Raw genomic sequence first — 21,056 nt, forward strand, 5'->3', positions numbered from 1 at the left:
TACAAGTGCACCTCTCACTAGATCATTTTGCATCCCAATCAGCACCCTATTCCCTATGTAGTGGACTACTTTTGACCAGAGCTCAAACTGGGGTTAGTATTGATTCTAGTATTGATTGAACAACACAGAGATAGAATACACTATCTGCAGAGGATCCCCAATATCACATCCAGCAATGCTGATGGAAAGGGAACGGCTACCCTTTGTACAGACTTCTCTCTGGGTAGCTCTGGTCCAGGGCGTGAGTGTGTGATCCTTAGTAAAGGAACGTGCACCATTGACCTGGACCAGAGCTACTCTCCGGAGAATACAAAAACCCAAGGTTGCAGGCATTCTCCTTCTCCTCCGCCTCCTCCTCCTCCAATGCTTAAAAGTTGCACTTTGCAGGTTGACAAAGTCATACAGAGGGAGTGAGAAATACCATGGTCTCATATAAATACGATATGGTTGCCAAGATTCCACTACACACCCAGCCACTGTCTAGTGAAAGTGTACCCTAGTAATATCCCAGTAATTATCACCTAACCACAAAACATGGACTGTTGACAAATTAACAAACATCCCCGAAATAAACCCACATCAAAAGGATCCCTCTCTGATTCTAAACGCGTTGCAAAATTAGTAAATGCAATAATTGCAATATATAAATGCACAAATGTCCGGAGATATACATGTAGTTAAGAGGCGATAAGTGAATGTACTAATACTTCACTACAAATGTACAATTGACACACTTTAATAAGCAGTCTCTGTCTCATCCCACCGCTGTAAACAGTGTAGCTGTATTACCAAATGCAGTGACATTGCCGAATAGCAAGTGGAGATAGGAAAAGGGGCTGGTCCGAGGTCTTTATAAACCTCAGGATACATCCGCCCTTCAGCTGCACGTAGTAAATAACAAAGTCTTTGTTGAAGAAATAGTACTGAGGCGAGTTGCAAACAATTTAAAGAGTGTTTAAGGACTTGTTGTGGGTGATCACCAGTGGACAATCAAACTTTACAGGTAAGTGCTTTTGCATACAATATAACTATGAATATTGTTATCATAATTATTATGACGTTGTCATTTCTAGAGTACTTTACACTTTCTTTCTGGTTTGTATAAAATCGTACTTTCATTGACTACAGGGATATCGACATTTTTCACATCTGTATTTCTTTTTATAGTGTTCATTTTGATGGAATAATTTCCACGCCGTCCGATATTTGAAAATCGAAATGTACTTTTTTTGTTGTTGTTGATATTGGTGGATCTCAGGATATTACAACGCATTCCACATGAAATGCACGTCCTAAATATACAGGTCCTTTTGAAACGTTCCAGATGTTCGTGCCAGTGTTGCTGCTATTGCGTCTAAACATAATACATGCTGATGTGCACGTGCCACGAGCGCCACTAAGCCACACAGGAAGATTGTTTGTTTACATTTTCAACAATGGAGTGGCTGCGTGACCGGATTCTGTGGACGCCTTTTCCTGATAGCTAAACAACCGTATACCTTCTGCTTTTGTTTGTGTAATAGTGGGTGCACAAGCTTGCGTTTGTGTGTTGTATTAATATGTATAGTCAAAATACCAAGGGGTGGTAGCCTACAGTCAAGCAATTGTGGATGTGACAGCATGGGCAGCAGATGTAGAAGTGCGAAATTAACATGGCATGACAATTATTTTCAGGAGAAAAGTGACAAAATATTATACAGAAGTGAAATATTTGTCTGTTTCATTAGGAAGTAATGTCACAGTGTTCTGACTATTTCAAGATACATTTTCCAGTTTCTTATTCATGTGTTTTTTAAGAGATATAACATGGACAGGGTCTTTCAGGATTGAGAGGATCTTTTTTCAATTATGACACATTATTTTTGTTTTTACAAGTATGCTTGGTAGCTATCCCTAATGAAGGCAGTTACGTCCAAAGTAAGATGGCCTACACCGTGACCATCTAGTAGTGAAATGCCCATCCTTCAGTTACTGTAGCATCACAAGAGATCCCCTCTCATTTCAATTGGTTCAACCTTTTGCCTTATTAGCTTGTGTTTTTGTGGTACCCACAGACCACCTATATCATGATTTAATGTCACATGCACAAGTACAGTGAAATGCCATTCTTACTAACTCTAACCCCAACAATGCAGTAATCAATAACAATGTAATACTAAAAATAACAAGGTAGAACAAAAACACACAAGATATAAAATAAGAAGAAAAAGATAAAGTAGCTAAGCATACTATATACAGGGTCAGTTCCAACACCATATTTACAATGTGCAGGGATACTGGATCGATAGAGGTAGATATGTATAGGGGTAAGGTGACTAGGCAACAGGATATAGGATTAACAGAGTAGCAGCAGTGTATATGATGATTGTGTGTGCAGTCAGTATAAATATGTGTGTGTGTGTGTGAGCAAATGGAGTGAGTGTTTATGTGTGTGTGTTGGAGTGTCTGTGTAGGGCCCTGTGACTGTGCATAAAGACACAAATGATAATAAAATACAAGGGTCAACTCAGATGGGTATTAGTCTGTGGATCATCCCCCTACTATGACCCATGTCTGATAGTGCACATATATTTTGATATATTTTACCATCTCAAAATGTATGTCTGTAAGAGTTTAGCTAGCAGCAGCCTGCCCTGCTGCTAACATTTCAGAATGAGGGGATTTGACAGATTAAATGAGCGATGAAAGATTAGGGAAGCAATCATTGTTTCTACAGATGCAGCTGGATTTGTTTCTGGATTTAACCTATATAAAGGGAAAGGCAGGGTGGCAGTGGCCTTAATTCTAGCTATCTAAATAAATGGGAGACTTTGCTTCCCAATTCCAATCTGTAGGCCACAAATGGGTTTGGTCAACAAAGTAGTGGAGATTTTGTGTTTTGTAACATATCATTGACGTTATCTGGTTTTAAGCAGTCGATCTCTCAACATTAAGGTATTCTCAGTCAGAAAGTGTTGAGTATTTGTCACACAGACACTTTATCCTTACAATATTTCCTGTTTTGGATGATTGCATAAGGCACTTCTGCAGGCCAATATTATTTTAGTGAATTGTCTGTTGTTGTCCGTGTCTACGCACAAGTTGTAGAAAAACAGAAGTGTGGAAGGAGAACTCAGGAAGCTTAGGATCTGACACATAGTAAACCAGTACACAGCTGTATCTGTGGCAATACTGTCATTGTCATATTCCTACACAATTGGAGAGTAACTAACAAAACACATCCATCGCTTACCACCACTGACTCTGCTGACAAGTCATTTATGTGAGTGATGAATCCATCTTTGTTAATGTTAAAGTTCACAAATTTTGCTTTCCCCTGAATTTAACAAGAAATGTCACTGAAATATTAGTGTTAGAATACGGTATATGCAGTATTTCAATTTAGGCCGTTTAGCCTACCTTCGAGTTGTGACGCCAGTCTGTGGCAGAACGTTTTGCATGTGTGAATCATGCTCATGACCATTAGGAGGGTACACATGTTTATTCTAGTTGTTGTGGACGTACTTAATGCGCTCAGAGAGAAAGACAGACAGAGAGAGGGGGAGGAACAGAGAGGGAGAGAGATGAGGTAAGGAGTGTGTGTGTGTGCGTACATTTCCTCAGTGAAAACAATGTACTGAGCAAATGTCAAATTGGCTTTTTGCCAAATGACCGTACGACAGACCACGTATTCACCCTGCACACCCTAATTGATAAACAAACAAAACAAAGGCAAATGCTTTGTTGATTTCAAAAAAGCTTTTGACTCAATTTGGCATGAGGGTCTGCTATACAAATTGATGGAAAGCGGTGTTGGGGGAAAAACATACGACATTATAATATCCATGTACACAACAAACAACAAGTGTGTGGTTAAAATGGGCATAAAACACACACATTTCTTTCCACAGGGCCGTGGGGTGAGACAGGGATGCAGTTTGAGCTCTTCAACATATATATGAATAAATTGGCGAGGGCACTAGAACAGTCTGCAGCACCCGGCCTCACCCTACTAGAATCTGAAGTCAAATGTCTACTGTTTTCTGATGATCTCGTGCTTCTGTCCCCAACCACTGACTGACCGTAGGCAGACCTGGCTCTCAAGAGAAGACCGGCTATGTGCACACTGCCCACAAAATGAGGTAGAAATTGAGCTGCACTTCCTAACCTCCTGCCAAATGTATGACCATATTAGAGACACATATTTTCCTCAGATTACACAGACCCACAAAGAATTCGAAAACAAACCCAATTTTGATAAACTCCCATATCTATTGGGTGAAATACCACAGTGTGCCATCACAGCAGAAATATTTGTGACCTGTTGCCACAAGAAAAGGGATCTCAGTGAGACATTACTGATGTCCTGAGAGGTGTTTGATACCGCCAGGTAAAAGATGAGTTTAGGGGGGTCAGAAGGGATTCCTATCTTGTAAATAGAGGTTGGCCTAGTTGCCTCAAACTGCCTGCTCAGCACCTAGCCTATTTACAGGTCTGGAAACTGGTTTGGGTTTAATGTTACTTGCCAATGTTAATGCTAGTAGGATTAACAGTGTTGCTATAAATACAAATAACTGTTTATTTTCTGACTATTATCAGAATTTCCAGATTATTTATGGTTACGTAACTTCCCTCACATGGTTTCAGTTGAATTGAATGTTGGAATGTCAGTGGGAGCTGGCGGACAGTTTCTTCAACAAAGGATTTGCAGTGGAAGGCGTCCATGTTTTTCTTAAAAACAACAGAATAAATATTTACTCGTTTTTGTAAACTCTTCCTCTCTGTGCTATTGTGAGGCCTGGCTGAAGCCTCTGTTCTAGGGTGCATCCCAAATGACTCCCTATGTAGAGCACTACTGTTGACCAGCACTACATAGGGAATAGGGTGTTATTTGGGACAAAGCCCTAGTCAGGAGGACGTTTTGTTGGAAAGCTGGCCAGATGCCCAAACATTGATCACTTCCTGTAGCCCTTTCATGCAGTCAATGACCAAAAGCGCCCTCTTTGGCCTCATGAGTGGCATGTAGCATGTAGCCTCCTGTAGCTCAGTTGGTAGAGCATGCCGCTTGCAACACCAGGGTTGTGGGTTCGATTCCCATGGGGGGCCCGTATGAAAAATGTATGCACTCACTAACTGTAAGTCGCTCTGGATAAGAGCGTCTGCTAAATGACAAAAATGTAATGTTATTAATAATTTCATAATTAATAAATATTATTGCATTTAAAAAAATCAACACATACAGTATGTCACAGTTTTGTTATATTTCAGTCTTCTGTGATGTATATAAAGTGTAATATTGGGATGCAAATTCAAAATTGAATACGTTTCAACTTTATATCTGACATGGTACAGGTCACTTCTTTTTTTTAAGCCAATAACCATGTGTGTGAGGTGAATACTTTTTGTTTCAAAGTAGATTTTTTAAAGACTACCAATAATTTTTTGCCCACTGATTTTAGCCCCCTGCAGTAAAAGGTTAAAGATTACACTGGAGAGACACATCTGAAACATGTAGAGACACATCTCAAACCTGTAGGTAGATCAGATACAAAATATATTGTTATAGCTGAGAGCAGGAGAGACAGAGAGGGGGAGAGAGACAGCGAGAGACAGAAAGAAAGAGTGAGGCAGGAAGAGGGAGAGATATTTACTGAGAGGTTATGAGAGAGGATTAGTCACAGAGAGTGTGTATGTGTGTGTGTGTGTGTGTGTGTGTGTGTGTGAAGGGAGCTATGGAAGCTGTGCCTTGTCAGTAGCTTCCTGTGTGCCAGCCAAGCCCAGTTAGCACAACACAGCACAGAGGAAGAGCCTGACTCCTGGCCTATACAAGCCTGGCCTGCCTGTCTGTCCTGCCTCGGCCTGATGGACACAAAGCCCCCGTCTGTTTACCATCTGATTTGATTAGCATGCACAGCAGAGCTCCCACTCTCCTAACAAAATGGCATCACGGTCCACAGCAGCATGATCTGCAGACAGCAGCTTGATTTCATTTTCATTTCTCCCTCGCTCTGTCGAAAACGCAAGCAGCCGGAGCGACTCTCATAAGAGTTCATTTGAGTTCATTTGGGTTTAGAATGCATTGGACACTGTAGCTATAGCTATAGGGCCTGGTGTTCTGCTATACAGTTCCATTTCCTATATCTACATATAACACAGTGAAAGGCGACTTTGGCTTTCTAGCGGCTTTTTAGTAATAACGTGTAATAAACTTGTTTAAAAAAAAAAGGGTAATAAACTTGTTATTAACTTGTATTGGTTGCTACAGGCTACAATACTTGTTGTCTAGAACCTTCAGGACAAATTATATTTGTAAAGTCTGATGTTGGTTGGCTGGTCTGTTGGGGTGTGTACAGATTTAGGATCTTAATTTGATCACTCTTTTGTTGTTGAGTATTTTCCTGCACAGCAGGAAACGCAAACTTATTTTTACAAAAAAGGCTTCTAAAGTTTTCTCTTTTGTTGTTGAGTATTTTCCTGCGTAGCAGGAAATGCAAATGTGTAGTGTATTCAAGGTTTAAAAAGGCTTCTAAAGTTTGTAATTTCCACTTTAAAATGTCAGACTTGATTTGCCCGAATAAAAAATGTCCATTCATTAAAATCCACATAATAATTCACATTTCCTGTTGCTGCAGGACTATTTTCCTGCTGTAGAAAACTGGCTCAGATTTAAAATCCTACATCTGTACATATAAAATCCACATTGGAACCTGTTGAACGAAGAGTGTATCAGTGTTGTTTTCTCAGTGGTAAGTTATTATCCTAAAAACATGATATCAACAAAACATCTACAGGATCAGAAAGGCATGTGTGTAATATGAAACGCTCCACCACTGGTTGAACCAGTCAGCGTGGGTCTAAATAACAGTCTCTCTGTCTCCTTCTCTCTCTCTCTCCCGCCCTCCCTCTCTCCCTCCAGGCTTCCTCAATTGAAAGACATGGATGATATCCCGGTTGCGTCAAAAGCACCCCTGCTTGTTGACAGGGAATTGCCAGTAAGTAGACACATGATTTGATTTGCATGTATAGCCTGCGGTTTATTTGTCTGTGAAAAATGGACTTGTACGTTTTAGTCATTAGCAGACGCTGTTATCCAGAGAGACTTACAGTTAGTGCATTCATCTTAAGGTAGCTAGGTGAGACAACCACATATCACAGTCGTAAGTACACGTTTCCTCAGTAAAGAAATTATCAGTAAAGTCAGAGCTAGTAGGAAAAGACAAGTGCAAGTATTTATTTTGATACCATGTCAACAACAACCCACTGGCCCCTGGCCTTTTCACCCACTGAACTGGCATCCCAGAGCCCCTCCCTACCTGGCACTTGCTGTGGTTGGCACTAACACCACAGCACCTTACACTGTACAGTACACTACAGTCCAGGATACTACATACAGGATGCAGCCACAGAGCTGCTGCAGAAAGGGACATCTGCACTAATCTTAGAGGCTCGACCTGTCGCTTTACCCTATCACCAGGAGTCTCATGTCATTTCAACTTTGTTATTATATGACAGCTGAACTCCATAGATGAATTATGTCTGTTTAGCATGTCAGGAACGGTCTGAAATGTGTACACTGTACAATGAAACTGGTCCTTATGGATACAGAAATTAGTTTTTTACTTTAACTTTATGTAACCGTTCTGTTTCTGTCATTTCTAGGGATTGAGAGAAGCTGTAGCACAACTCGTGATAAAGGTATGTCCCTATGGTCCACACTTAGATATCCATAAAAATCCACACATGTTCACATGATCCACGTGTTTCAGTGTAGCATTTACTCTCAGATTAACGTCCACATGGATTAGGTTATGATATTTCAGAACTATTTAGCCCCATCTGGTGGGCAATGATTTATAAATCATCTTGCAGTACTTGCTGCCCCTTAGGTGTTTGTGGTGGAAGTTTTGCACACATTTTGGGCTCTTTGATGCTAAGAGATGACGACACCCTTTCTTTGTGTAATCTGAAGTGGAAAAAGTATGACCTGTCATGTTGTAGTATTAGTTTGTGTGTATGTTGACTTGACGTACAGCACACCAACTACGTACATTCAGGACCTTGGATAGCACCACACGGAAACCACTACCTAACCTAATGCTTTCATGCTTAACTTGTTGAAGTGCCTTATAAATAGCCTATCCACATCCCAATATATCTGATTATACTTTGACCTGAGAGTCAAACAGCTTTTCCTTCTAGAGTGTTATCAATGGTGCCAGTAGAGGGATTCTCCCTGCAGCTAACCATCTCGTGCTAACTGACCCTCACGACGGCTAGGATTAGTCAACTCAGGTTTCCAGGGCGACTTTGTGTCTTGGAGCCTTAGTGACGTAGGTAGAGGAGGGACACCTCATCCATCTGGCCTGTTCATCCATCTGGCCTGTTCATCCATCTGGCCTGTTCCGAGGCTGCCTTCAGACACACTAGGTCCACACGTATCCCTCCTCCTCCTTCCTCCTCTCCCCCGGCCTCGTCTGGGATTAGCTCAGGATGTGTCTGCATCAAACGGACGCTATTTTAACCCTGGCTACCTAGGTGGCACTGCCGTCAGATGTTTACCTCCAGTCATGTAAACAAGTTATGTGAGTGTTCTTACTAGAGGGAAGCCTTGGTTGAACTGGATTCAGCTATGTAATGAACTGTTATTGCAACCCAAATGGCACCCTATTCCTTATGTATGGGCTCCAGAGTGGCGCAGTGGTCTAAGGCACTGCATCTCAGTGCTTGAGGCGTCACTACAGACCTCCTGGTTCGATTCCAGGCTGTATCACAACCTGCCGTGATTGGGAGTCCCATAGGGCAGCGCACAATTGGCCCAGCGTCGTCTGGGTTTGGCCGGTGTAGGCCGTCATTGTAAATAAGAATTTGTTCTTAACTGACTTGCCTGGTAAAATAAATGTAGTGTATTACTTTTGACCAGGGCCCATAGGAATCTGTTCAAAGTGGTGCAATAGGGTGCCATTTGGGATGCAGTTAGGGTCTTGACTTTGCCCCTGACCTTCTAGACTACACCTAACCTCCCTTCTCAGGGTCTCAAACTGGATCTAACTACCTTTCTTGGAAGAGTTGTTTTGGTCAGTGTATGGGATTTATGACATCAAGTCATTTATCCAGAGCGACTTTCAGGAGCAATTAGGGTTAAGTTCCTTACTCGAGGGCACAGATCTTTCACCTAGTTGGCTCAGGGATTCAAACCAGAGACCTTTCGGTTACTGGCCTAACGTTCTTAACAACTAGGATACCGGTCACCTATGAAGTTGAACGTTTACACAATGCTGCAAACAAAATTCCCCCTAGGGGCCAATAGTCTTTATCTTATCTTTGGAGTAGTAGTATAAAGATAATTATCTCCCACACTGATAATGGGTTGATTGTTATCCAACCCACTATCACAGATTAGTGTGAAATAGACCAATAAGACAAGATATTATGTACTTGTACAGTATCTCATAACGATCATGAGTTAGTCATTTTCAATCTATTGAAACATTACCACATAGACAGACCTAACATACTATGAGTTAATACACTATAAAGGGTTCAGACATGCTTATGAAAAGTAATCATTCATTATATTGCTAGTGTTGCCAGTGCTATTCCAATAAAATATGCTTTGTTATTTTTCTTTCTTGACAGCCTGATATGTTGACAAATTAGGATATTTTGACAAAAGGGGTTAAAGGTTACGTAGGTAGATCTGATGGCTTGTGTACTTTTCACTTTGCACTACTCTTCACTAAATATCCCATGCTGCCCCACTGTCTGACATTGTGCTGATCCAATTTAAGGATCTCTTCAGCTAGAATTAGCTTGTTTTGACCACCGTGCAAAGCACCACGGGAGGCCAGGTCTTATGCAGAGTAGTAAGTACCAGGGGTATAAAACACAACCCTCAGGCAAGTCTCCTCATAAGCACCTTTACAGAAGCTTACCACCAATTCGATCTATAGCTCAGAGCACTACCTCCGTTCACAGTTCACTACTCCCTACTCCCTACGAGTGACCAAAAGGCACTAGGAAACATGGTTCTTGAGGGGGATTCGGACATGGACTGTGTTGTGGCTGAGATTGAAACCTCTGTGAGTACTGTTGGATCTCTCTGTCTATAGTCTTGGCCTTGTTTACCTTCTTTAGCTTTTCGTCTGTTTATACCTTTGTGGGATTGAAATGAAGAGAATCTCAGACTGAGAAATATTGTGGATTAATGGTCCCTTGGAAGTAATATGCATCACAATCAGAAATCATGATGTGGGATTAGAACGATTTAAAGTCAGTGGATGTAATCTGATTACAACGTGTTGAGTATTGGAGAGAAAATGCATGGAGCTCAAAGTAAAAATAAATAAAAAATCTCTACACTCTACACTGCCATCTTCAGGGCTCACCACATGAGCTATAGTCTGTATTGGTGCGCTTGAACGGTGTTCTGGAATACCATTCTCTGCTAAGCATGGATACCTTGGTGCAGTTCAACTCTGTTTCGCTTAGGGTTTACCTTGTCCAGGTCGGGTAGAGTTCTTCAATAATGTTTATTTTTGCTATGGATAATATTTTCTTAGAAAGTTGATGGAGTTCTGTGGTACCCTATTTGCTAACTGTGGTTTATTCCTTCTTTAGGAGCACGATGTAGAGACTCCCCATGGAAGAATCCACTGCACCATGAAGGGGGTGCCCAAAGGAGACCGGCCCGTCATCCTCACCTTCCATGACATTGGACTGAACCGTAAGCCCCATACGCTTCATTCATCCCATCATATTTAATGGATTTGATGTCACCCCCTAATGTGAGACTAAAGTCCCCATGCACTTTGGTAATACTGCCTTCAGCGTGAATGAGAACGTCTGTTTGTTGATTGTAACGGCTGGTCAACGACAGTTAATTTACTTAGCTTTATTGGCTAAATAAAGGTAAATGGAATAGATAAAAAATGATAATGAATAGATAACTCTAACGTTGAGAAGAAACACATAATGGTCACCGTGTTAGACATCTGACCTCATCACTAATATCTTGTACCTGCCCTCCATGTTGTTTCAGACAAGACGTGCTTTGACTCCATGTTCCAGCATGAGGACATGCAGGAGATCATGCAGCACTTTGCTGTGTGCCACGTCGATGCCCCTGGGCAGCACGAGGGGGCCAACACCTTCTCTACCGGGTGAGTACAGTCGCCTAGCCTCATCTCGCGTATTTTTTGTTTATTGGATAGTACTGAGGTAGAGAGGAAATACAGAGAGAATGGACCGGAATCGAAGCACACCTTGCCTCAGCACCAAATGTAGGTCAGCCTGCCTGTCTGTCTGCCAGCTTGTCCGTCTGCCACCCTTTGACCTCTGACCTTTAGAATCTGCTTCCTTTTGAAGGCCCTCGGATCAATTATATATATATATATTTTTTTGAGTCGGGATCTCAATTTACTGTTGTGAGTTAGAATAGTAGAATAATCAAGGTACATTTCTAAATTTGGTTGTACGTCAGCAGTTTTGCTCTTGTTGTGGGCTGGGTGGTAGCCTAGTGGTTAAGAGGTTGGGCCAGTAACTGAAAGGTTGCTGGTTTGAATCTCCGAGGTGACTAGGCGATGTCTGTCGATGTGCTCTTGAGCAAGGCACTTAACCCTAGTCGCTCTGGATAAGAGTGTCTGCTAAATGTTATGTCAGTCAATTAGCACGTCAGCACATTTTTTTTTTGATTGCTAAGTTAGTTTAGCGGCCAGCTATCTAAACTTGTTATCATGGTCAAATTTCCGGCCGGGGGGCCCCCGTTTCATCACTTGATAAATCGCTTGGTAGGCGAATATGGTTTGTTTTTACCTGAATGCTTTGACACTTCACTTGCTTCATTTTTATGGCTGTCTTGAGTCCATGCCACCATTGACCTGAATAGGAGAGATATTCAAAGTGAAAAACGGATAGTAGAATCCAGTAGAAGGCTGATGGAATGGAGATATGGAGGGCAGTGATAAGAAGCATTGTAAAGTGTTGATAATTGAAGTACTTTAACCCTGACGGTTGTTGTGTTCTCTCCAGGTACGAGTACCCCTCCATGGATCTGCTGTCTGAGTCCCTCCCCTTGGTCCTCAAGCATTTTGGGTAAGTCCAAAGAAGGGCTTTATACGATTTTCAAATTGATCAGATAATCTCATGATTAAATGTATTTCTCCTCATATGTTTGAACCCAGTCCATAGGGTTTATGCTGCTGAACTGTTCAGGATTCATATTCATAAAACGTCTCAGATTAGGACTCCTGTTTCGCCTTTTAGATCAAAATGAATAAGACTGATCCTAGATCCACGCTCCTACTCTGAGATGCGTTATGAATACAGACCATGATGTCTTAGACCTGCATCCATTTTGGATCAGAAAAGAGATTATGATGATATTCTCTTTGTTTGTTTGTTAACCGCAGTCTGAAGAGCGTAATTGGAATGGCCGTCGGCGCTGGAGCCTACATCCTCGCAAGATTCGCTGTGAGTTTGACTTCCTCCTCCCTCCTTCCTTCTTTCCCCTTTCTATCGTGCTTAAGTTTGCTTCATTATGAAGAGTTTTAATCAAACCGGGATTAGAACTGAGACCAATGTTTCCAGTGATGCTATGCTGATTTTGGCAGTTCACTCCTGCTTATTGCTTTAGCCTGCTGCTGAGAGTCAGTGGAATGTTCTAGACCGGCTCCGCACCAAAACACCTAGCTCTGTGGGGACTCAGTCTCAATCTGCTGATACCCAGCTGATGGAGGAACACAAAGGATGTTTTAACTCATAACTGACCCACGTCTGACCTCTCTCTGTTATGAATCGTTGAGGTTTCAATGAGTATAGTGAATTAAATGGACCCCTTTGAGGTTTCAATGAGCACTTAAAAAAATATTTGACTGAATGTTTGTTTCTGTTTTTAGCTGGACTACCCCGCGTTGGTGGAAGGCCTGGTTCTGATTAATATCAACCCCTGTGCTGAGGGATGGATGGACTGGGCTGCAAACAAGGTACAATACAGGACCATCTCCTGAAGTCCACACAACCACAGATCCACAACAATCAATCAACTTTGATTTATAAAGCCCTTTTTACACTGTCAACAATTGTCACTAACAGTCACAAAACCACAAAAGTCCCAATCAGCTAGGCACATTCTCTACCCATTTCAACAGAGCATAACATGTATGTGTGTACAGCATACGATTGATCGTTGCTGTGACCCATGGAAAATATATCTGCTTTTGAATCTCTTTTCAGGTCACTCCTTTGCCTGAAATGCTCATCGGCCATCTCTTCGGAAAGGTGAGCAGTGAGCACCCAGATGGAGACAGTGATTGAAACTGCAAATCATGTCAACATAATCCCATTGCATCTAATTCTAATTGTTGGCTACGTAGATATAGAACAATTCACAGCAGGCTTACATGCTGCAGTACTGTGTCACTAGGCCACAGAGTCTGAGTGTGTGTTTATTTCTGTCTCTGTAGGAGGAAATCTCCAACAACCACGACCTTATCGCCACCTTCCGCCATCACATCATGAACGACATGAACCAGTACAACCTCCAACTCTTTGTCAAAGCTTACAACAGGTCAATAACATAGAATACCAGGAGCGTACGTTGACTTCTCAGCAGCATATATCTAATATACACTGAACTAAAAATATAAACGCAATGTGCAACGATTTCAAAGATTTTACTGAGTTACAGTTCATATAAGGAAATCAGTCAATTGAAATAAATGTAATAGGCCCTAATCTTTGGATTTCACAAAGGGAATATAGATATGTTGGTCACAGATACCTTTAAAAAAAAAAAGTAGGGGTGTGGATCAGAAAACCAGTCAGTATCTGGTGTGACCACCATTTGCCTCATGCAGCGCGACACATCTCCTTTGCATAGAGTTGATCAGGCTGTTGATTGTGGCCTGTGGAATGTTGTCCCACTCTTCTTCAATGGCTGTGCGAAGTTGCTGGATATTGGCGGGAACTGGAACACGCTGTCTTACACGTCGAACCAGAGCATCCCAAACATGCTCAATGGGTGACATGTCTGGTGGGTATGCAGGCCATGGAAGAACTGGGACGTTTTCATCTCCAAGAATTGTGTGCAGTTTGACAGTTTGTTCAGAAATTATTCGGTTGTGCAAACCCACAGTTTGATCAGCTGTCCGGGTGGCTGGTTTCAGACGATCCCGCAGGTGAAGAAGCCGGATGTGGTGGTCCTGGGGTGGAGGTCCTGGGCGTTTGTGAGGAAGGTTGGACGTACTGCCAAATTCTCTAAAATGACATTGGAAGCGGCTTATGGTAGAGAAATGTATATTAAATTCTCTGGCAACAGCTCTGGTGGACATTCCCAAAACAAAGTGCACCTGTGTAATGATCATGCTGTTTAATCAGTTTCTTGATATGCCACACCTGTCAGGTGGATGGATTATCTTGACAAAGAAATGCTTACTAACAGGGATGTAAACACATGTGTGCACAAAATTTGAGCTAAATAAGCTTTTTGTGCGTATGGAAAATTTCTGGGCTCTTTTATTTCAGCTCGTGAAACATGGGACCAACACTTAACATGTTACGTTTATATTTTTGTTCAGTATATATTTTATATACATACTCAAGTCTTCAAAGTCCTCCAGAGTACACTGAAAACTGCCTATGAACATATATCTTATCTACGTATTTCTAATATATTCAATATATCTGATATGTTATATATATATATATATATATATATATATATATATATATATATATATATATATATATATATATATATATTACATGTTATATATTACATGTTATATATGAAATAGTATATTTATGTTAATTTTGTGCCTCACTGATATCCCACCATTTCCCATCCCAGCCGGCGGGACCTGGAGATTGAGAGGCCCATTCCTGGTGGAAAAGTCACCGTCAGAACCCTGAAGTGAGTTCCAAACCCTCTTGACTTTAACCATACCTCAATCACCTCACATGGCATATTGCTAGAGTCCTGAGTTTTCCCTGACCTGGAAACTCTGGGCCCTAGTTATAGCCTGGTCAGGAGGTCACATGGTCGAGGAAAAACTTTTGGCCCTGTTATCGTCTAATCCAACAGGTTGAAATGTGTTCCAATTCCTGTTATTGTCCTCAGGTGTCCTTCTCTGTTGGTGGTAGGAGACAGCTCTCCGGCCGTTGACGCCGTGGTAAGTTCAAGTACACACTCTGTAATCCTAACTGTCATAAACAAATCATTAACAATAATGCCTCTGGTCCTCATTCCCGGTCCCTAGGTCCCTAGGAACATATGTTTATACGTTGAACATTCACCTAAATTAAAAGGAGATTTTTAAAGATTAACAAGGGAAGGTTAAAAATGTAGTTTATGATTCAAACATGGGACAAAATAGGGAAAGAAATCAAACACAACTAAAATAATTATAGTAATTAAATATTACTCCCCCAATTCCTTTCATATTATTACCTAATTATTTCTCTACTATGGTAAATTAATGATATTTAGTCACTAAATTAGACTCTGTACTTTGCATCCACAGGTGGAGTGCAATACTAAGCTGGACCCGACAAGGACCACACTGCTGAAGGTGAGTGTTCTCGAACAATCTCCCTCGTGCTGCTCATAATAGATCTGATCATGGAAAGGCGGTCACTGATAAGCTTCCAGGAGCTCAGTAACTACCTGGTGACTGATTTACTAGCCTTGCCTGGGACCCCTCAGACCGTAGGCTGAGGCTACTGCTGCTCTACCCAGCCTCCAGGGTCCTGTTCATTAGGCACGTGATACTGTATAAAACATTTCTCAACAGAAAACGAAAATGTGCATTTCTTATTGCACCAATTCAAGCTAGAGTCCTCCCTGTTTGAGGTTGTTTACCTCTGTTTGGTTCCTGATGAACACGACCCATACCACAATCCTTCCTGCCTGACCTACTTAGGCCTACCTGTGATGTGCACGCCTCTGGCTGTGACCAAATGGACTGTCCAGAGGCTAATGGAAATGGTCACTTGTTGTTAATGTTAAGGGTCACTTATTGTTAATGGTCACTTGTTGTTAATGGACAGGCACCATAGTCCAGCCACCCTAGTCATAGACTGTTCTCTCTGCTACCGCACAGCAAGCGGTATCGGAGCGCCAAGTTGAGGTCCAAAAGGCTTCTTAACAGCTTCTACCCCCAAGCCATAAGACTCCTGAATAACTAATCAAATGGCTACCCAGACTATTTGCATTAAGCGGTGTCCCCGCACATTTACTCGGTCCCAGTACCCCCTGTATATAGCCTCGTTATTGTTATTTTATTGTTGCTCTTTTATTTTATGTATTTTTTTACATTCATTTATTTAGTAAATATTTTCTTAACTCTATTTATTGAACTGCATTGTTGGTTAAGGGCTTGTAAGTAACATTTCACAGTAAGGTCTACACCTGTTGAATTCGGCGCATGTGACAAATTCAATTTGATTTTACACTTGTTGTTAATGTTAATAGAACTTGTTGTTAATGTTAATAGAACTCTTGTTATTGTTAATATGAACTTCTTGTTAATGTTAATGGTAACTTCTTGTTAATGTTAATGGTAACTTCTTGTTAATGTTAATGGCCACTTGTTGTTAATGTTAATGGTCACTTGTTGTTAATGTTAATGGTCACTTGTTAATGGTCACTTGTTGTTAATGTTAATGGTCGTATTGTTCATGGTCACTTGTTGTTAATGTTAATGGTCACTTGTTGTTAATGATAACTTTTTGTTAATGTTAATAGGAACTTGTTAATGTTAATGGTACCTGTTGTTAATGTTGAGACAGTGTGAAATAAATGGGAGGATGTTTTGTGTAATGAAGAGTCATGGCGGGTGACTAATGTCATACTGCTGATGACGTGCTGCCTTAACTCTGCCCTGTTGAATGACGCACCCCCATCAGGTGTTAACTGACTCCAATCTCATCGCCTGTTTATTTTCTCCTCTCCTCCATCCAGATGGCTGATTGTGGAGGCCTGCCCATGGTTGACCAGGTGTGTTTAAAGCTTGTTAACACGTTCACGGAGGCCGGGCAGGTTGAGGTGGCCAGGGGATAACAGTTAGGGGGCTAATACAGAGCAGCTTCACTTAAGAGCATTAGTGATAGTAGCAATGAGGCATGAACGTCAGGCTGGAGAGTTAATACCCAGCTCCTTCTGCTACCACAGCTGTTATACATACGCCTCTCATTATCACAGTCTATAGGATAGGCCATGAATCTGTCAGTTGATCTGTCATTATGTGGATAATAACATGGAAACAAGTGGCTAACTTTCTCATTTGCTCTCTCGACAGCCTGCAAAGCTGACAGAGGCCTTCAAGTACTTCATTCAGGGAATGGGCTACAGTAAGTACACACTCCAACACACACTCTCTGTGTAACCAACACTGACCAGTAATTATAGTAACATTAGGTATGTAGAAACATAAAAGCCTGGTACCCTATTAGTGTTGCTGCCTACTAATAATATGGGTGTTCAAAACAAACCTGTAAGAATGACATTGCCTAGACCTAGTGGATGAGATTAGTAACTTCACCTTCAGATTACACATTTAGACAACAGGAAGTCCGTTACCTGTTCTATAATGATTAAAGATAATATATTACATAAAATGCCCTCAGTAGGAATTAAGCTGACCATGGACACAGGAGTGTGAATGGATAGGTAACCTTGTCTCCCCTCCTCCTCCTGTTCCCCCTGCCTCCTCCTCCTATGGCTCCTCCTCCTGTTCCCCCTGCCTCCTCCTCCTATGGCTCCTCCTCCTGTTCCCCCTGCCTCCTCCTCCTATGGCTCCTCCTCCTCTTCTCCCTGCCTCCTCCACCTCCTCCTATGGCTCCTCCTCCTCTTCTCCCTGCCTCCTCCACCTCCTCCTATGGCTCCTCCTCCTGTTCCCCCTGCCGCCTCCTCCTATGGCTCCTCCTCCTGTTCCCCCTGCCTCCTCCACTTCCACCTCCTCCTATGGCTCCTCCTCCTGTTCCCCCTGCCTCCTCCACCTCCTCCTATGGCTCCTCCTCCTCTACTCTTGCTCCTCCTCCTCTCCTCAGTGCCTGCTGCCAGCATGACCAGACTGGTCCGCTCTCGCACGGCGTCCGGATCCAGCATCCACTCAATGGACGGCAACAGGAGCCGGTCTCACACCAACGAGGGCAACCGAAGCCGGTCACACACCAACGAGAAGCGTGGCCGCTCCCACACGGACAGTATGGAAGGCACAGCGAACAGCACCGCGGCTCTCAAGTCCACCGAAGTGTCCTGCTAGACGACCCTTACCCTCGACCTTTAACCTCCGATCCCCTGCCCCCTGGTTCCTGCTGCGCTGCCACTAACTACACACACACACAGGATTCCATACCATTCAATGCAATTGGGATGCCTCCAATTAGAGAATGTTTTCTCTATGCCAAAGAGTTATGCAAATAGGTTTTTTAGTAAGGATATGCAAGTACATACTACTGCATAATAAAGGAAATTCCGTAGAGAAAAAAATAAAATAAAAATAAACTGATCCCTTCCCATCTGCAGAGTCAGGTGGAATATCTAGGTGTTAGGGGCAACGCAGCCGAGCGACACCGCAACGGAGAATGTGGGAGAAAGCTGTGGCTGCAGAGCGACACAGCAACGGAGAATGTGGGAGAAAGCTGTGGCTCCAGAGCGACACCGCAACGGAGAATGTAGGAGAAAGCTGTGGCTCCAGAGCGAGTACCTAGTATACCAGTTTGTACATTTTTCTTTTAAATCTCTCATTAGGAATTTTTTGTTTTGTAGTATTTTATCACATCTGACACAGTTTGCTTAAATGTGTACCTGACTGTAAATGAGTGTTTCTTTCTGTTCTCATTGTAATTGTTCATCATTAACTTTTCAATGTTATAATTGCTGTTCTGTGTGATATAGGAGAGGGTAATGTTAGGCCTAGATGTGGAGTAAGAATAGGGAGGAAAGTGGATAATTGTTTTTGCTCAAATTGCTGTTCGTCTTTGAAACCGTGGGAAGGAGGGAATCGGAAATGTATCATGTACATACAACACATTCCTGTAACCATTCCTCTGTTTAATGATGTTGTCCATTCATTTTGAGTTAACAGTCTCCTGGATGTTCTGTATATGTCAACTGTGGAATCAAACAATTGTAGCCGTTCTATTCTAGAACATTCCAAAATACGCTATCCTTTTCATTAATGAAACACAACAAAAACTAAATCAAACAGCTTTGCATCTTATTGCTTTATTAACAGATCATGGCTTCAGGCAAAAGTTTATATTTTTGATCTTATTTTTGTGTATGTAAATGATGTTTTCTATGCAATCAAGCACGGCAGAACAAAGATGATGTTGCCATGGAAACCTTCTCTGACTTATTAAAACTCCTTTGTTGTGATGGATTTGAGAGAGTCAAGCTGATAGATCCACATAATGTAATATGAGGATAGTTATCCATAGAACGTATCAGAAACCCTTTCCCACTCTTACTTGCACCAGTGCAACACTTTCCGGCTTTGTAGAACACAGGCTTACATCGCTTTGTAAAGACGCACAACTGCCTAATGCTGTAGACGAGAAGCATTAAATGGCATAACAGTTTGTATTTATTTAAAAAAATAAAAACATAACTTTTTGTCCTGGTGTTGTGATTACTTCAATGATCGTTAAGTAGAATGTGACCTTGTAAGAATGATACCACAGTTCCACAGACGGATCTTTAACCATATCTACAGTATATGGTACATAGTATATGGTAGCATCTCACGCCATCTCTTACTCATTATTCAATTCAGAGCCACACGATCAAACCAATCTTTACATGAGTATGGACGAGATTTCGTGAAACTTGTTACTGTGAGTATAAAAAATACCTGTATAGCAAACTTTTAAAAATAATTTAGTATTGAATAAATTCAAACTAAAATATTTCACACAGTTGGTTTACTTGTAGCTAAGTCAATACGCTCATTCCCATAGCAACCCTATACAGACCATAAAGACATCCTGAAAAAAATCATCTGAAGTTTAAAACACTTAATTTTTTCTATAGGAAAAAAAGCATAAGAAATATCCCCTTGTAAGAAAAATACTTTGGCCGGGATTCAAATCCAATGGATTCAATCCAATGTGAGATATAGAGCAGCACACAATAACAGACTTTTAAAGGTAATTTACGCTTGAGCTGACAATCGGAGCATTTACCATGAATGCCATCTCCGCGAATGCAGTGAAAGTGCATTCAAATGGCGGACTGTCTGCTGTATGTTCTGCACTATAACGCGCCTTGGATTGAATACCAGCCTTTATGTATACAAACATCATATATAACAACGTTTCTGAAGTTCTGACAAAACAAAAACGGTTGAGGAAGGGAAAATAAAATAAAAATGTAGGCAGATGGAAGTTTAGGGCTCTAATCCGTATCGCCGAAGTTCAGCGTTACGGCGTGATTGAAATTTAAAGGCAATGTTCCCATGTTAGCAGAGACTGCATTCACAGTCAACGCTGCATATGTCGGCTCAATCAGAAATTACCTTTACATTTCTATCGCGGAATCTGTAACGCTTCAGCGATACAGATTGAATAGAGCCCTTAATAAGCTTAAGGCTTATTATTGAAATGTCTCAGTTCACGACCTCAGGGTAGCCATAGTAATTCTCCAGCTCGGCGAATATGTTGTTGGGGTTCCTGCAGCTGAGGTTACAGAAGCAGGCGTTGATCCACATGACCTGCCAGGTGAACACGGCCCCGTTGGGACACACAAACTCCACGTAGATGGTCTTGGACTTGTAGGGAATGCAGCAGCGATCGTCCGTGGCCATGCAGACACCACAGTATTTAGGCCGGTAAGGCTGCTTACTGACACAGCCTGAGATGGTGAAGTTTTTTGGCTGCTCTTCTCTGTAGATGTTCAGACACTTCTTCCCTGGCTGAGAGAGATAAGAGAAAGAGGACGAGTTGAATGATTGAATCAATGCTATTGATCGTTTCTTTGTAATGTTCCTATAATCTTGGGAATGTTGTATTTGTCAATGTGAACTCTTCAATATAGATATCATGAACAAACATTTGACCTCCATGCAATGCATGCGTAT

General features: G+C 41.7%; 2 protein-coding genes across 6 annotated transcripts in view; one reads left to right on the plus strand and one right to left on the minus strand.

Annotated features, from left to right (window-relative positions):
* Positions 1–867: 867 nt before the first annotated feature.
* LOC311109151 (protein NDRG1-like) lies at positions 868–19,594 on the plus strand. Of its 3 annotated transcripts, none has more exons than XM_084151973.1 (17): positions 868–1,003; positions 4,067–4,121; positions 6,896–6,971; positions 7,639–7,674; positions 10,597–10,702; positions 11,018–11,138; positions 12,007–12,069; positions 12,387–12,447; positions 12,873–12,959; positions 13,210–13,254; positions 13,440–13,543; positions 14,825–14,887; positions 15,095–15,146; positions 15,498–15,545; positions 16,937–16,972; positions 17,274–17,325; positions 18,025–19,594. In XM_084151973.1, the coding sequence occupies exons 2-17, from the start codon at positions 4,117–4,119 to the stop codon at positions 18,237–18,239; spliced, it is 1,170 nt and encodes a 389-aa protein (XP_084008099.1). In that variant the 5' UTR covers positions 868–1,003; positions 4,067–4,116; the 3' UTR covers positions 18,240–19,594. The 3 variants fall into 3 exon arrangements, with proteins under 3 accessions (XP_084008099.1, XP_084008101.1, XP_084008100.1); XM_084151975.1 differs by lacking the exon at positions 4,067–4,121 and adding an exon at positions 6,612–6,725; XM_084151974.1 differs by lacking the exon at positions 4,067–4,121.
* LOC311109130 (CCN family member 4-like) overlaps positions 19,185–21,056 on the minus strand; it is a 30,948-nt gene continuing 29,076 nt past the window's right edge. For all 3 annotated transcript variants that reach the window (XM_084151945.1, XM_084151946.1, XM_084151947.1), the window contains exon 5: positions 19,185–20,891. In XM_084151945.1, coding sequence (XP_084008071.1) covers positions 20,586–20,891 — 306 coding nt within the window. In that variant the 3' untranslated portion in view covers positions 19,185–20,585. The remainder of the gene's footprint in view (positions 20,892–21,056) is intronic.

This window comes from Coregonus lavaretus (genome assembly GCF_964263955.1).
Source record: "Coregonus lavaretus genome assembly, chromosome: 3".
NCBI lineage: Eukaryota > Metazoa > Chordata > Actinopteri > Salmoniformes > Salmonidae > Coregonus > Coregonus lavaretus.